The following is a 17,596-nucleotide window of genomic DNA, read 5'->3' as shown; positions in this document are numbered from 1 at the left end:
AACTATTGTCAGCTTAACAATATTAAGTCTTCCAACCTATCATGCATCATGTCTTTCTGTTTACTTAGGTCTTCTTTGATTTCTTTCAACATTGTATTTTTTAAATTTTTGTTGTACAAATCTTGCTTTTTATTTATTACAGTTATTCCTAAGTCTTTTATTGTTTTTGAGGCAACATTAAATGAGATTTTTTCTTAATTTTATTTTATATTGTTCCTTGCCAGTGTATAGAAATGAAACTGGTTTTTGTATATTGATTTTATATCCTATAAACTTACCAACTTATTAGCTCTAATAGTTTTTAATTAATTTATTTTTTGGTGGTTTATCAGGATCTTCTATATACAAGATCATGTCATCTACAAATAGAGATAATTTTACTTTTGTTTTCATTCTGGGTGCTTTTTATTTTATTTCCTTGCCTAATTGTCTGAGAGAAACTCCAGTGCAATGTTGACTAGAAGTGGTGACAGACAGCCTTGTCTTTTTCCTATTAGGGGAATCTTTTTCAGTCTTTTACCATTAGGTATGATATTAGCTGTAAATTTTTTATATATGCCATTTATCAAGCAGAGCATGTTTCCTTCTATAATTAGTATGCTTAGTGTTTCTTTTATTATAAGAGAGTGTTAAGACCTTGTCATATCTTTTTTTGCATCTATTGTCATGGTCGTGTGGTTTTTCTTTACTTGATCAATATGGTGTCTGTATTGATTGATTTTTATATGTGGAACCAATTTTGCATTCCTAGGATAAATTCCACTTGACCATGGTGAAAAATTTTTTAAATGTGTTGCTCGATGTATATTCATCAGATATGTTGGTCTGTTGTTTCCTTTTTTTGTGATGTCTTTATCTGGTTTTGGTTTATTAAGGTAATAGTGGCCTTATAGAATGAGTTGGGAAGTGTTTCTTCCTCTTTTGTTTTTTATAAGAGTTTGTGAAGTATTAGTGTTAATCATTTAAATGTTTCATATAATTTACTAGTAAGCCTTTCATGCTGGAGCATTTGTGAAAAGATTTTTGATTACCAATTTATTCTCTTTACTTGTTACAGTCTATTTGGATTTTTAATTTCTTCTTGAATTGGTTTTGGTAGTTTGTGTCTTTCTAGAAATTTGTCCATCTCATCTAGGTTATCTAATTTGGTAGCATAAAATTTTTCATAGTATTCCCTTGTGATTGTTTTTATTTATGTAAGGTTAGAAATTCTGACCCTTGTTCACTCTTCATTTTAGTAAATTGAGTATTTAATTTTATTTTTTCTTGGTTCATCTAGTGAAAAGATTGTCAGTTTTATTGATATTTCCACGAACTTTTGTTTCTTAATTTTTTTGTTGTTTTTCTATTTCCTATTTTATTTATTTCTTCTCTAATACTTATTATTTTCCTCCTCTGCTTGCTTTGGGTTTAGTTTGCTCTTCTTTTAGCTTCTTATTATTAATGTTTAGATCTTTCCTTGTTTAAATTTAGGCGTTTATACCTATACATTTCTTACTAAGCACTGAGATAACAGCATCCCATCCATTTTTATATGTTGTATTTTTATTTTCATGTATTTGAAGTATTTTCTAACATCTCTTGCAATTTATTCTTTAGCCTATTGGTTATTTAGGAGACTGTTATTTAATTCTACGTATTTGTGAATTTTTCTAATTTAATTCTGTTATTAATTTAAATCATTCTATTATTTCTGGAGAACATACTTGTATGATTTGTCTGCTCTTAAATGTATTGAGATTTGTTTTATGGCCTAAAATATTCTCTTTCTTGGAGAATGTTCTGTGTATGCTTTAGAATCATATATATTCTTTTGTTGTTGGATAGAGTAAGTGTGCCTTATGTATCTGTTAGGTCTAGTTGGTTTATAGAATTGCTCAAGTTTTCTATTTTCTTGCTGATCTTTTATCTAATAGTTCTATATATTTATTTTTGAAGGTAGAGTATTAGAGTCTGCAACTATTATTGTAAAATGGTCTACTTTTCAATTATTTTAGCTTTTGCTTCACACATTTCAGGGCTCTGTTTTTACATGCAGAGATGTTTATAGTTTTTATATATTCTTGATTGGTTGACTCATTTGTCATTATAAAATGCCCTGTTTTGTCTCTAATAACAATTCTGTCTTCTGTGCAGGGTAATCAGGCAAGAGAAAGAAAGAAAGCATATTCAGATAGGAAGAGAGGAACTCAAATTATCTTTGTTTGCAGCAGACATGATTCTATATCTAGAAAACTCCATTTTCTCAGCACAAAAACTCCTTAAGCTGATAAGCAATGTCAGCAATCTCAAGATACAAAATCCATGTGCAAAAATTGCTAGCAATCCTATATACTAACATCTGGCAAATAGCCAAGTTATGAATGAACTTCCATTCATAATTGTCGCAAAGAGAAAAAAGCACAGAGGAATACAGTTAACAAGGGAAGTGAAGGAACTCTTCAAGGAGAACTACAAACTACTGCTCAAAGAAATCAGAGAGGACACAAAGAAATGGAAAAACATTCCATGCTCATGGATAGGAGGACTCAGTATTGTAAAAATGGCCATACTGACCAAAGTAATTTATGGATTTAATGCTATTCCCATTAAACTACCATTGGCATTCTTCACAAAATTAGAAGGAACTATTTTAAAATTAGTATATAACCCAAAGTAGGTCAAATAGCCAAGATAGTCCTAAACAAAGAGCACAAAACTGGAGGCATCATGCTACCCAACTTCGAACTATACTGCAAGGCTACAGTAACCCAAAGAGCATGGTACTGGTACAGAAACAGACACATAGACCAATGGCACATAATGGAGAACTCAGAATTAAGACCACACATCTACAACCATCTGATCTTTGACAAACCTGGCAAAAACAAGCTATGGGGAAAGGATTCCCTATTTAACAAATGGTGCTGGGAGAACTGGCTATCCATATGCAACAAATTGAAACTGGACCCCTTCCTTATACCTTATACAAAAATTAACTCAAGATGGACTAAAGACTTACATGTAAAACCCAAAACTGTAAACATTCTAGAAGAAAATCCAGGCAATAACTTTCATGGCATAGACACGAGCAGAGATTTCATGATGAAAGCACTGAAAGTAATAGCACCAAAAGCAAAAATTGACAAATAGGATCTAATTAAAGAGCTGCTGCACAGCAAAAGAAACTATCATCAGTGTGAACAGAAAACCTACAGAATGGGAGAAAATGTTTTCACTCTATCCATCCAGCAAATATCTAATATCCAGAGTCTACTAGAAACTTAAACAAATTTTCAGGAAAAAAACAACCCCATTAAAATGTGGGCAAAGGACATGAACAGACATTTCTCAAAATAAAATATTCATGTGGCCCACAAACATATGAAAAAAACCCTCAACATCACTGATTAGTAGAGAAATGCAAATCAAAACCACAATGAGATTGCCATCACATACCGGTCAGAATGGTGATTATTAAAAAGTCAAGAAACAACAGATGCTAGCGAGGATGCAGAGAGAAAGGAATGCTTTACATAGTGGATGAGAATGTACATTAGTTCAACCACTATGGAAGACAGTGTGGCAACTCCTCAAAGATCTAGAACCAGACATACCATTTGATTCAACAGTCCCATTACTGGGTACCATTTGATTCAGCAATCCTATTACTGCACATACTGGGTATAAATAAATATAAATGATTCTATTATAAAGACACATACATGCATATGTTCATTGGAGCACTGTTCACAATAGCAAAGACATGGAATCAACCCAAATGCCCATCAGTGATAGAATGGATAAAGAAAATGTGGTACATATACACCATGGAATTTTATGCAGCCGTAAAAAGGAATGAGATCATGTCCTTTGCAGGGACACGGATAGAGCTGGAAACTGTTATCCTCAGCAAACTGATGCTGGAACAGAAAACCAAATACCACATGTTCTCACTTATAAGTGGGAACTAAATGATGAGAACACATGGACACATGGCAGGGAACAACAGACACTGGGACCTGTCAGGAGGGGAGAAGGGAGGTAGAGCATCAGGAAGAATAGTTAATGGATGCTGGGCTTAATATCTGGGTGAGGGATTGATCTGTGCAACAAACCACCATGGCACACGTTTACCCGTTTACCTGGGTTACAAACCTGCACATCCTGCACGTGTACCCCAGAACTTAAAAGCTGAAAAGAAAGAAAATCGTTCTTCTGCATTTCATATAGCCACTTCAGCTTTCTTTTTGTTATTGTTTATATAGTATGTCTTTTATATCCTTTTACTGCTAACCTTTTTCTGTGGTTGAATCTAAAATGTGTCTCTTGTAGACAACATATGGTTAGATCATGTTTTTATACAATATGCCAACTTCTTACTTTCGATTTAAGAATTTAATCTATTTGCATATTATATAATTATGATTTACACCTATCATCACAGTGATAGGTTGTTTGTTGCCATTTTCCTACTTGTTTTCTGTATGACTTATGTTTTTTTCTTATTACTCTGTTCCTCCATTACTACCTTATTTTGTTAAATAGATATTTTCTAGTGTATTATATTAATATCCTTTTCTTTTTCTACTATATATTTTTGAATTATTTTATTAGTTGTTGCCTTAGGGATTACATTTAACATTTTAATCTATGAAAACTTAGGTTGGATTAATGCCAGTGTAATTTTAATAATATACAAAAATTTTGATCTTATATACTTCTGCTCACTTCTTCTTTATGCTGTTATTGCCACAAATTATATCATTACATATTGTGCCCATAACCTGTTATTATTATTGATTTTTATCAGTTATATAATGATTATAATAATTGATTATATAATATCTACCTCTTTATTAATATTCTCTATTTTATGACCCATTATTCTTATGATTTCTGTAGTTCTTTATATATAGTTTCCTTAGCTCTTTGAAAATATTTGACATAACTGATTTAAAGTCTTTGTCTAAAAAATCTGGCCTTTCTCAGTGACATTGTATATTGATTGCTTTTCTTTTTTTCTCTCTACATGGGAGATATCTTCTTGTTTCTTTGCATTTCTCACGTAAAAAAAAAAATCCTAGACATTTAAAACAATATACTCTTGGACCTCTGGAAATCAGATGCTCAGTCTCCCAAAAACTCCCACACATTTGCTTCTGTTACTGTTTGTTGTAGTTATAGTTGTTTTATTGTTAATTTAGTGACTTTACTGAGAGTCTCTTAGATGTCACTGTTTTAGTCCATTTTGGCTACTAGAACAAAATGCCATAAACTGCGTAGATTATAAACAATGGAAATTTATTTCTCACAGTTCTATAGGCTGGTAAGTCCAAGATCAAGGCACTGGCAGATTGAAGTGTCTGATGAGGGACCACTTCCTGATTCATAGGACAGTACTATCCTGCTGAGTTCTCACATGGTGGAAGGGGCAAGGCAACTCTCTAGTCCTTCTTGTATAAATGAATTAAATCCATCCTTGAGGACTCTACCTTCAGGATCTACTCACATCCCAAAAGTCTCATCTCCAAACATTATGCTTCCACATATGAATGTGTGTGTGTGCAGGGGCACAAACATTCAGACCAAAGCAGCCTGGGACCAATAAATCTCTATGTTTTGCTGAGGGACTCTGTGTGTATGTTGGGGTGCACTTTCCATACTCATCCAGGCAGCTGATAACTCTGCCTTAGCTTCCATTTCCTGGTTTCATAGAGCCTCAATATCAGCCAGATGTTAGGGCTTAGGGTCTTTTCAGGTATTTCCAGAGCATGTGTACAGCCCTACACATGCCCATGTCTGGCTAGATTTGCAGGGATATGTTGGAACTTTTAAAATTCTCTATCAATGTCTCATTCTATTAGTTTGTTATTTTCACCAACTGCTACACACTGCCTCAGGTGACTATGAAGTTATAACACTTGCTGGTAATTGTTTTCAACAAACCCCTTATGTAGACAAAGCATTTTATACTGAGCAAGCTATTATTATGGTCAATTTCAGATGGCGTTTTAATTGTGGTCTTTCAGGGAACTAAAAGACAGATCAACTAATGACAATTATTTGAGAATGAGGCTTTGAAAAAGGTCTAGCACCATTTTACTCATTCTTGTGGCTGCCAGGCTGCACAGGAATGCAAGCTGCTATTTTTCAAAGTTAAATGTGAAACTGGAGAGTGGACAATGAGACTAGGGCAAGTTAAAGCCCATAAAGCTCACCATTTTTTAAAACTGAGATTTAGCCATTTGTTGAATAAAAGCCCTCCAAATTCCCCAAAAGCTTGGCTGATTTCCAGAGTTCCAGGCAAGTAGATTCTGACTTTTTTGCCAGTTTTAAAATTGATTTTGTGGGGGCAAAAGTTTCAGAGGTCTCTATTCTGGCATTTTCATTGACAGTACTCTTGTGGTTTACCATATATTTTATCATCTCCTAAAGTGACTCACATAGCCCTTTGTCACTAAAGTCAGACATAAGTGGATATGGTAGCATCCATGTACAACTTGCTAGTAATGAGAAGGGATTACTATTTGAGGGTATTCTTTAAGTGATACTATTTTAGCAAATATTACCTGGTTCTGTTGAGCTTACTAGCTTAATAAATTGGTATGAGTCAAAACTTATGATTCAAAGGAAACAGAATTTAATAAATAGGCAAATTATCAACTTGAAGAGGTTTGTATCTAATAGTACTATTTGCTCTCTATTATCTGAATTAAACTATGCTTTTTGTCAGAAATTAGTGCATTTTCATATTTCCATAAGTTTTGACATTTTAACATTTGCTGCAAGCCTTGGATCTTGTTATGATGATCCATTTCTACGGCCTGATTTTTTTTGAACGTTCTTGAGAACTGATATCATCTCACTGTTAAAATTCTCCTTTTTTGAGTTCCTTCGAACCAATTGGTTACTCTGTAGCATGCAACAGGATTTATGTCTCTCTTGCTCACATTCAGGTCCATTAATCTCTCAGAATATGGGAAATGGAGGAAGTACAAGGCTGCCCATCAATGGTTGAGGAAAGTGAAACCGAAAATTCTTCCTTATCTTTCCTGAAGATCAAGGTTGATGGAATTCACTGCCAAAGTTATTGGATTTAGCTCTCAAACCTTGATTCATGGTTTTTGTTGCTTTCATATTTTATATGTCTCCTTTTTTTTGTCATCAAACTTGGGATTTCATTCCAATACTTAACCAGTAACTGAGAAAAAGTATTTTTAAAAGTCCTCTAACATAAACATTTAAGACTATAAATGAAATTGGGCTATTTATGTTATTTCGTCATTTTAATAATTAACCCTTTGTCACAAGATTATGTTACACATGTGATTCAAAGACATTATGCATTGACTTTTATAAATGCAGGCACAGCATGGGAATTTAAGTATCATGTAAACAAGCTATAATGAGGATGGTGTAGAGATTAATGGAGATATATGATGACAATGGTGATTATGTGTTTGCATGTGATATCTGTATTATTAGGCTGCTAAAGGAAGTACAAGAGGTTTATAGAGAAAATATTCAATATAAACTTTGTTGTTCAAGAGCTTTATGCAGTCTTTTCTGGCTGGTTAGAGCTGTAGTAGATGTGAGTGTTAAATGAGGGGATGGTCATGTGGAGAAAAGTTATGCTGTCAAAGATTTGCATTTTTCTCTTAAACTCATAAACAGCCATGATAAAAAATGTTCTCTGGAAAGCCAGGGAACTTTCTATAAAGTGACATTTTTCTTTAGGGAACATCTCCATCTGTGAATTCAGGAAATTCTATACTCATACTAAAGGAGCAAGGTAAATGAAGTGCACGCTAAAAAAAATCGCGATTGTCACTAAGTTAAAATTAAACATAGAAAACAGATATTGCCACTGGGTGCATTTTGAACAATTTTTTCCCCATACAAAGAAAAAGTTTATTACTAGAACAAAGGTCAAAAGATATCAAGCTGTTTCTGAATTTAAACCTTTACTTTCTACTATAACCTGAAGATTGACCTTTATTGAATATTTGATACAATACAGAATAATTTATAGTGCCATAACACATAACAAATGACAGTTTTTATTTATGAAACACTCTGTTTAAATATTTAAATAATTTATTAATGTGTGAGTTGAAAAATATCACTGAAAAATGCTGCTTTTATTATTTAATAACTTAATGTGTCAAATCTGATTTTTAATATCAAGCTTTAAAAAATATGAATAATTTAGGTAATATCATTGACAAATAAACATAATTTTTCTGAGTATCTCAGGGATTCTTTTTAGTAGTTGAATGTTTATAAAGAACAATTTAGAGCCAACTGAATGCTATTACCATTTGTATTGCTAATAATAATATTTAAACTTACAATAATATATGCATATGACTTATTCTGTTTATTTGATTATTCATTTGCTTAACATTTGTTTACCTGCTGCAGGAGCCAACTAATGATAGTCCACTTGCATCACCATGATACCCGCTCTTCATCTAAATTGTGTTTACATAATAATTCCACTAAGTATAGTCTTAGAATAATCGTGTGTTATTACAGTTATTTCAGTTATGTCTCTGACTATATTCATAAGCAATCGTTAATGTCACTGTTTGCTGCTTAATTAGGATGCAATTTTGGAATAGGAGTAGGGAAGAGAGGTTTCTTCCTTAGGTCTCATAATTTTACTATTGATTCTTTTAATGATGTGACAATTAGATTTGATTTCCAATCTGACTTTAAAATACCACTGAATAACTGAGGTAGCTATGTCATCATAGTCATCATCATCATATTTCTCATTCCTTTTGACAAAGAGAAGCACATGAAATAAAGTGGCAGAAAACAATGGTTTTCAGATTATATGCTTGAACCTGCATAAAACATTACAGGAAATCTATGAGAGCCCAGGGAATGCGCAACATTTATTTTACAGACTTCTAAACCATAAGAGTCCACAGGTATTATCTATACTGCAGTGCATAGGAAAGCATCAGGGCTCAGAGTTGTTTTCCATAATCCTAGTAAAAGCTGGGACTATCTGATCTAACTTTTTCTGAACAAAAGTACAGTGAGCAATGATCTCTTCTAAAGCTGTAAGAGTTGAAGAAGGACAAAAGAAACATGAAAAGTGACTCATCAGTCAGAAACAGGTTTATTTTAAAGAATAAACCTGAGAGGGGCCTCTGGCCGAGTTAGGTCAAGAGCCCTCTCTCTTACAGACTAAGAGTATTTTAGGACGGGAGAGCTTATCACAGGCTCAGAATGTTTCTGTGTCTCTTTGTCTTGCTTATCTGGGAGGGAGAATTTTGTGTCTGTTCCCATACATCTTTCTGCAACTGCAGGCATACCCCCCAAGTCTGCTTTTAGCTTCCCTGTCTTAGTGAACCTAAAGAGAAAGGAATGTGCTTATTAGGGCCCACTGTTTTACTTGGGCCCATTGTATGAGTGTGAAGTTTGGTCTTTACACCATGCAGCTGTTTTATCTGTATTGTACTGTCTGCTCTTTCTAGCTGCTTATTGTTAGAAATGATTTATTTGAAATGCATGAGATTAGAAAGGGAGCTGGAGCTTAAAATAGTGGTGTTTGTCCAAGATAATGGTGCTCCTGCTCTGTCACAAGTCTTCATTGAATTGCTTATTTTGGTAGGCAGTCCTGATAGTATAATGTAGATAGCATCTTTGCAGGGATGTATCTTTCTATGTTAAATGTGATAAATTGGGTTGTAAACTATAGTCCATGATCATATTATAGGGAGTATAATTGCAATTAGCTGTATCACTGGGCAATAGAAAGAAGTGAAAATATCAGATGGTTTGCAAAAGTAAATGATGTGGTTAAATTATTTATTCTTTAAACAAAAAAAATTATTAATCTAGTGAGGATGTGGGCCTGAATTATCACTTGGTGTCTTAAATTCGCCAGTGATCACTCTGAATCTAACACATTGTCGGTTGTTTCTTTTTATTTTTTGTCTTTTAAGTTTTGTAGGTACATAGTAGATGTGTATATTTATGGGGTACATGAGATGTTTTGATACAGGTATGCAATGCACAATAATCACATCATGGAGAATGGGGTACCCATCCCCTAAGCATTGATCTTTTATGTTACAGACAATTCAATCACACTCTTTTAGTTATCTTTAAATATACAATGAAATTATTATTGACTACAGTCACTCCGTTATGCTATCAAATAGTAGGTCTTATTCATTCTCTCTATTTTTTTTTTTTTTTTTGTACTCTGTCTCTTCTTTCTGATAGCTCACTTCCTTTTACTGGTGTCCAGAGTGGATTCTATTTCCTCAAGTTTAAGAAGCAGAGTTTTCCTTCCGACAAATGATCAACATGACTGCCAGGTATTTGAAAGCACACAGCATTTTAAATATGTTGTCACATTTGGGGACTTCTTTATCATAACTGTTTGGGTACTAATTGTCTTTCACAGATTACATTTTATTACTTCTCCAGCCAAGTGAGTGGCAAATTAATGGTTGGGCTTCAGACTGCATGTGGAGGTCCTATTCAGCATTTATGGCAAAACACAGCTGCACTCCCAAATCAGTGGGAGAGAAATGTCATCAAAATCCAGAGTTCACAGAGATTTCAGGTATGTGTGTTCTATTTTCTAACTATGGCCTTAAAGAAAAAATAAGATACAGATCTTTAACACCAGGTGAACTAAAAGTAAGGCAACCGTCCCAGTTTGCCAGCGACTGAGGGATTTCCCAAGACTTTCAAGTGCTGAAAGTGGACATCTCAGGCAATTTGGGATGGCTAGCCACCCTGAAAGACATTTTTACAATAAGGTTTTGAATTGTATGTATGAAAACTAAAAGTGATATATTTTAAGACGTACTGATATATCAGTAAAATACAACCTTTTAATTTCCTCCTAATTTCTTGAACTCTCTCCATTCCTCTCTACTTTTCTTACTGCTCCAGCTTCTTCTTTCTTTTCATTACTTTTTCCTTTCAGACTTTTTTCATGCTTTTGAGAGAGGGGGATGCTGGGTAATGAGGAAGGAGAATGTTTAAATACTTATTCCAAATGCTGTTGAAGTAGAATAATTGTCATATTCATTTCATAGATAACACAGCCTTTATTTTCTAAAGTAGTTTAGAGAATTAAAGTCAATGCAAGCCTATAAAACACAACTTATTTATGCAGCCTAATAAAACTTATGCGTGGTTGAAATGATAATCTAATGATTATTACCAGTTCTTGAAGCAGTATTGCCTATTTTAACATTTGGGACAATCAAACAAAATTTTCCTATTAAACATGAGATTTTTAAAGCATTTTATTCCTTAAAACTTTCTAATCCTTCTCTGTGAGTCAATTTAACCCAAGTCGGTTTTTTTATCATCTATTATTAGAATGATATAATAATCAATGTTATAAATTTGATATAAATCAAATCATTTGTTATATGGTGGATTTAGCACTTGCTTAAATATAGGGATTAAATTGGATTGAATTTTACCTTTGATTCTTTTGAGTGGCTAAGAGAAAAAGAATGGCTAAATGAACAGGATCTTCATTGTAAAAGTTGAATTATAAGATATAAGAATGGCATAGTTTCTTAATTGATTGATCATAAATCACTGTAATTTGGAATTTTCAGGTTTTGATAAACTTAATGGGGATGAAAAGAAGGCTACAAAAAAATCCCTTAACAGGTGGTTAAATGACACCTATATGGCAGGACTTCAGAGAAACTCCCACTGGAAACACTAACCAGAGACTGAGACTGTACTCTGTTGAAGTCAAATATCAGTGTTGGGGGTGTGGGTGGTTGGAAAGGCATCTTAAGTCATCAGGCACTTAAGTCTTTCTATCAACAATTCATTCATTCACTTGAGAAATATTAATTTGGGTCTCTTGGATGTTGGATGTGGTAGGTACAATGAGGGAAAGGTTCCCTACAGCATGTTAAGGGAAGATGATTGATAGGTGTGGGCAGGGGATACTGTGTGTCCCTGGGCCCTGAAGACATCTGTGGCTTTCAAGGGCTGTGGTATGCAGAATGAATACCCCCTGAGCACCAATAATATATTTAATTTGCTGTAGATGCTCAAGTGTTATTAACCACTGGAGAAGTTATTTTATTTCTTACCCTTCTCTTCTTAATTCCCTGTGTCTGCTTGTTGTCTCAACAACGACAACAAAAGCAACAAAACCGGGCCAAGATTGTGTTTATGGGGATTGAGTCACATCGAGTAGACTGAAGGTTGATGTTGCTGAAATTCCATCTCTCTCTGTTCTTGTAGACACTTAATAAATAAGATGAGAATCTTATCTATGGGTCGACTCCATCATTATTTACACATCTTTTTAACTTTGAAACAGAGCTGATGGTATGGGAGTCTTAAACTACTTTTGCCAACGTTTGTGCCTTCTTAGACCTGTCTATATGTCTTTTGGGGTCCAGATCTCTATTAGAAGCATAAGAGATCAGAGTGTGGAGTAGAACTGGAACTTGCTGTATCTTGTAGGTCAAACCTTTCAAAATAACGTCCTTGTTTTGCTCAGCTTCCTATTCTCGAGTGATACATCCTGAGTTCTGATGATTAAATATGTGCAGTAGATCAATTTAAAAAAAAAAGTAAAACTCCAGAATATGTAATATCCAGGGTGATTCGACTGTAGCTGAGGTAGCAAGGTTATTCACTTGAGTGCTTTAAATGTACCAGTGGCTTCAACTAAAGCAGATGCATGTGCAATATATTAATTTTATATCCCAAAATACATTATTGCTGATGTGAAAACATTGCATTTACCTTAAAGGCTTTGCAAAAATTAGGAGACTATATGACTCTCTCGGGATACCTCGGCTACACCAGCCTTTTCGGATTGCAGGTATGCTTTAGTTCTGTCCTGTCAGCAAGTGAGCAGATGTTCATTTGCTTTTGTTTGGTGGGCCACAGAGAAGTGCTGTACTTGTAATATGGCCTGGCACCATCTAGTATCTCACTCCTGAAAAGATTCTGTGAGGGGCTTATTCGAGGGAATTCTGTAATCAGAGCCTCCAGACAGTATCTGCTGCCTCGACAACTTATAAGCCTCTGAGAATTATTTCATTTTCTGCCATTTCCTTTCCATGCTGACTTCTAATAGTTTAAAAGCCATGCATCCTTCCTTTAAAAATGTCCAAATAGGAGATTTCGGTCCCAGCTGGATCCCAGCTTAGCATGGGCTTAGGACAAAGCCTCTGCAGCTGATGCTCACCTGGGGGCTTTATCACCTCCATCTGTGAATGACTAGGTCTCTCCTTTAATGAAATTGAAGCAGGTTAATTTCTGAGGGAATGCTGCTGCATACACAAGGATTGCTGTTTATCTACTTAGCAAAGACGGAAGCATTTCAGAGAGTTTCTGAAGATATTTAAGGAATAATAACAACTAAAATTTCTTTAGCACTTACTATATGTAAGGCACTGTGTTTACTTCTTTGGATACATAATTTTATTGACCCTTCACAAAAATCCTCTAAGGTAGAAAGATGATTTACTCCAAGAATTACAAGCTTTAGAGAGTTAAATAACCTACTAAATCCCATACCAGCTTAGACTCTAAGGTAGTTTGATGTCAGATCTCAATTACTGAGTCACTGAGCCATAATAACTTTTTTTATTATGATAAGCATTACAGGGATTTAGAATACATATGGGAAAAAAAGCCCAACCTCTAGTTTGGTCAAATCTGTTGTGTGTGACTTATTATATATTCTTTTGTCTGCTGTGCTGGGTAAAACAACAATTTTAGGCATTGCATGCTGCTGATTAATTGCAATCACATTTTTAAAAAATTGCAGACATAAGCGATTAATTTTACTGTTGTCCTAAAATATTCAAGGAGAGAAATAATAAACTTAACACACAGTAGAAATGTAGCCCCTAATTCAGGTGAAACCTTCTTTTGTCAGAGGCATTAGTACCAGAGTGACTCCATCTTGAGTGAGGGCTAGGAAAATGAGCTTGCTGGGTTGCATCCCCAGAAAGCTAGGTATCCCTAGCCTCTAGATGTTTACTGTTAAGGGAACAGATTGATAACATTTACTAAACAGACCTGGACTTGGGAGTGTCCTGGTGTCCCGACACCTTGAGAACAAAATCATTCCTAATTTTGCTTTATAGATAATAATGTCGATTCTTGCAAAATGTAGTAATTAAGAAAATTAATCCTTTATCGCAAAAGATTATAGCAGAGCACATCTCCCCGTGATCTTTTTTTATCCTGTATATAAACAAGTATTGTACCTAGGGTGGACGCATTCCTCCTCTTACTTTTGGGAATGCCCTGCTCTGTCTATTGAGTGGCCATTCTTTTATTCTTCTACTTTCTTAATAAACTTGCTTTCACTTTACTCTATGGACATTCTCTCAATTCTTTCTTGTGTGAGCTCCAAGACCCTCTCTTGGGGTCTGGATCAGGACTTCCTTTCGGTAACACTTTCACTCCTGTTTGTTGTTGTTGTTCTTGAAAGAAGCTCGTGTGACAGTTTTATGGGTAAGAAGGAATGAATACTATCCCTTACTACTAAGTATATCACTGACTATAATTTTCACGTTGAACGTCTAGATTGTTAAACTAAATGAACAATCAGTGCCTTAAGTGTAAAAAGATACTGAAGCATTTTTAACACGCTATTATTTACTTTTCATTTCTTTGCTATTTCATTGAGAAATGCTGGAGAATTCTCAGCAGCCTCCTATTTAGAAAGAACAGAATTTATTAATAAAGACAAAAGATGAGCTTTGCATTTTAAAAAATGTAAATTTTAACCTTAACTTTTAAAATTTTACCGTCACTCTTCAAAATCATCATCTGAGATATTTTCCCTTTTAATTCAATAATATTTATGATAACACATGATGAGGAAATAATTACTCTCATCATTTTGTGTCTCAAATGTTTGCTTGGGAAATGAATGCATACGACTAATTAAGAAAACTCTTACATAATACATATAACCATAAATGTTTCTAATGTTTATACTCACGCTGAAGCAGTCTTGTTGTCTGGGGCGATACCTGAGATTCATGCCAAGGAAATCAAAGATGTGAACACACAAGAAGTGAGGTTAAGGATAGAGGTAATAATAGGTGAAAGAAAGAGAAGAGCTCTCTCCTGCAGAGAGAGGGATCCTGAATGGGTTTCCAGTCTATGGCGAAATGCGGTGGGTTTTATAGATGAGCTTGAGGAAGCAGTGTCTGATTTACATGGTGCATTAAAGACTGGTCAGACTAGGTGTGTTATTTGCATAAGGCACAAAAAACTGGTTAGGGGTAGGTGTACTGTTTGCATAGGGCACAAAAAGATGGCATTTCCCACCCTAATCTGTTATTATGCAGATAGGTTCTCTGAGTGGCTGGTGCCATGTTGCCTGTTTCTTTACTGTGCATGTGATAATAAAAGGGAAGATGGAGCTTCTATATTGGCTATGCCTGACCCCCAGGTAGCCTTTTTTTATTGATGCAACTGCCGGCATTCACCTGTGCAAGCTTTCAGCTTGCTTATCTATGTTTACAGCTTGATTTTTCAGGCTGCTCTTTGTTGGAAAAAATAATTTATTGGGCTGCTTTTTGGTAGAAGGGAAGCCTTGCCAAGGACTCTTTTACCTTCACTATCTGCCTAAATAATGTCTTTCTAGCTCCTGTATCAATGCCATGCAAATAGTATTATCCATATGTCATCACCATTTCCTCTAACATTTAAATCAAATGGCTTGAGTGCTGACTGCTTACCTCTATTCATCTTCTCTTAAAATGTTTGGAGTGAAAGGAATTTGTTTCATGTTCACTGTCGGATTAGTGCAGGCCGTCCCTGACTTCTGTGGTGTCGGAACTCCATCATCTGTCCTATGATCCACTTTTATTTTGCTGCTTTGCTCCTTTTAAAAAAAATCTATCTATCCTCCAAAATAATCTTGCTGATGTTTTGGAGAAAACAAAGAATGTGTGTTAGATACTACTTTTCCTAAAAATACAACTACCACCCAGCAACACAGCTCTGACCAGGGCCCTCCATAGAACCTACATATATATATATATTTTCTTTTTCCGAGATGGAGTCTCACTCTGTCACCCAGGTTGGCATGCAGTGGCACCATCTCAGATTGCAATCTCTGCCTCATGGGTTCAAGCAATTCTCCTGTCTCAGCCTCCTGAGTAGCTGGGATTACAGATGTGTACCACAACGCCTGGCTAATTTTTGTATTTTTAATTGAGATGGGGTTTTGCCATGTTGGCCAGGCTAGTCTAGAACTCCTGACCTCAGGTGATCAGCCTGCCTTGGCCTCCCAAAGTGTTGGGATTATAGGCGTGAGCCACTACGTCCTGCCTTTATTTTTTCTTGTTTTTTAATCATCCTGGGGTTCCACTTTCTTTAGCTAATTTTCCAGATTCTAACCCAAATCCTTGTCAACTCTTTTCATTTAAATCTGTTTAGCTAGACTATTTGATTATGCCTGATGGGTCTTGTGTTTTATAGCCACATAGACCCATTAGTAAATTTCCCTCCACTTAGAGAAATAATTATTTCCCTAAGAAAAATGTTCCTTCCTGCTAGGCTAGTGGACTCAAATGGCAGCGAATTTTCACAATGACGTTTCATCAGTTATACCAAGTTAGCATGTAATTTAACAGAATCAAATAAATATGTAATATCTATTACAAACTCTAATGAGGAGAGGATTAAGGCAAGAAGGTAATTTAAAAGCTACTTCAGTAGTCAAGAGGGAGGAGATGGGAGAGGAAATAAGAATGAAAGGAAAATAGGGATTAATGGAGCTTGTCTCATTGGAAATGAGAATGGAGGAGAAAGGGACTCTCAAGGTCAGTTTGGAGTTTTGAGCATTGGAGAGCACCAGTCTTCTGGTACCATTGTCAGGAAATGAGAGTGAGATGAGAGCTCCAATCCGAGGAGAAAGGACAAAGTGTTGTGAATTATAAATGACTTGTGTCATCTGAGTGAAAATCTCCAGCAGACTTTGGAAACTGGGGAGGAGAGTTCACGAAAGAGTAAGTTTCTGATTTATCAACCCTGAAGATGAATGTTGTTTTTTTGGTGAGGAGTGTGGAGAAAAAAAAAACAAGAGACATGTGATATAGTTAACACTTATTTCTACTTCTTTTTTAAAATATGGTGACTGTCGGCATATCCTTAACTCAGCAACTGCTAGGGACTATCTCTATGAAAAAGCTTTCAGAAAGAATAAAATGTTAATTTGTAAAGAATAGATTTTTACTTACAAACACACAATTCATATAATAGCTTAAATATTTTAATAACTATGTTTCAGTAACAGTAGCTAACATTATTTAATGCTAACTGTATACCAGGTGCTGTTTTACATGTTTGCAACTCATTTTTCCTTATGATGTAGGCTATCATTTTATCATTACAATTGTACAATGAAGAAAACTGAGGAACAGAGATGTTAAATAAGTTCTCCAAGGTCTTGTTGCTATTAAGTGGTATAACAAGGAACTGAATCCAAATAGTTTTATTTGAAATACATATATATATATTCAAAATATATATAATATATATAAAAGTTTCAAAGTTTATTATTTGACCAATTATATGGACCTCTTCAGCCTTTCAAATGACATCTAGTCAAGGCCTG

General features: G+C 34.8%; 1 protein-coding gene across 1 annotated transcript in view; it reads left to right on the top strand.

Annotated features, from left to right (window-relative positions):
• Window positions 1-17,596, top strand: part of MALRD1 (MAM and LDL receptor class A domain containing 1) — a 694,737-nt gene that overhangs the window by 33,057 nt on the left and 644,084 nt on the right. Inside the window, exons 3-4 of the mRNA XM_011972480.1 lie at window positions 10,228-10,322; window positions 10,412-10,573. Of these exons, the coding sequence (XP_011827870.1) occupies window positions 10,228-10,322; window positions 10,412-10,573 (257 nt within the window). The remainder of the gene's footprint in view (window positions 1-10,227; window positions 10,323-10,411; window positions 10,574-17,596) is intronic.

This window comes from Mandrillus leucophaeus, unplaced genomic scaffold (assembly GCF_000951045.1).
Source record: "Mandrillus leucophaeus isolate KB7577 unplaced genomic scaffold, Mleu.le_1.0 Scaffold1295, whole genome shotgun sequence".
NCBI lineage: Eukaryota > Metazoa > Chordata > Mammalia > Primates > Cercopithecidae > Mandrillus > Mandrillus leucophaeus.
The sequence above is the reverse complement of the archived record's forward strand: the minus strand, read 5'-3'. Positions and strand labels throughout refer to the sequence as shown.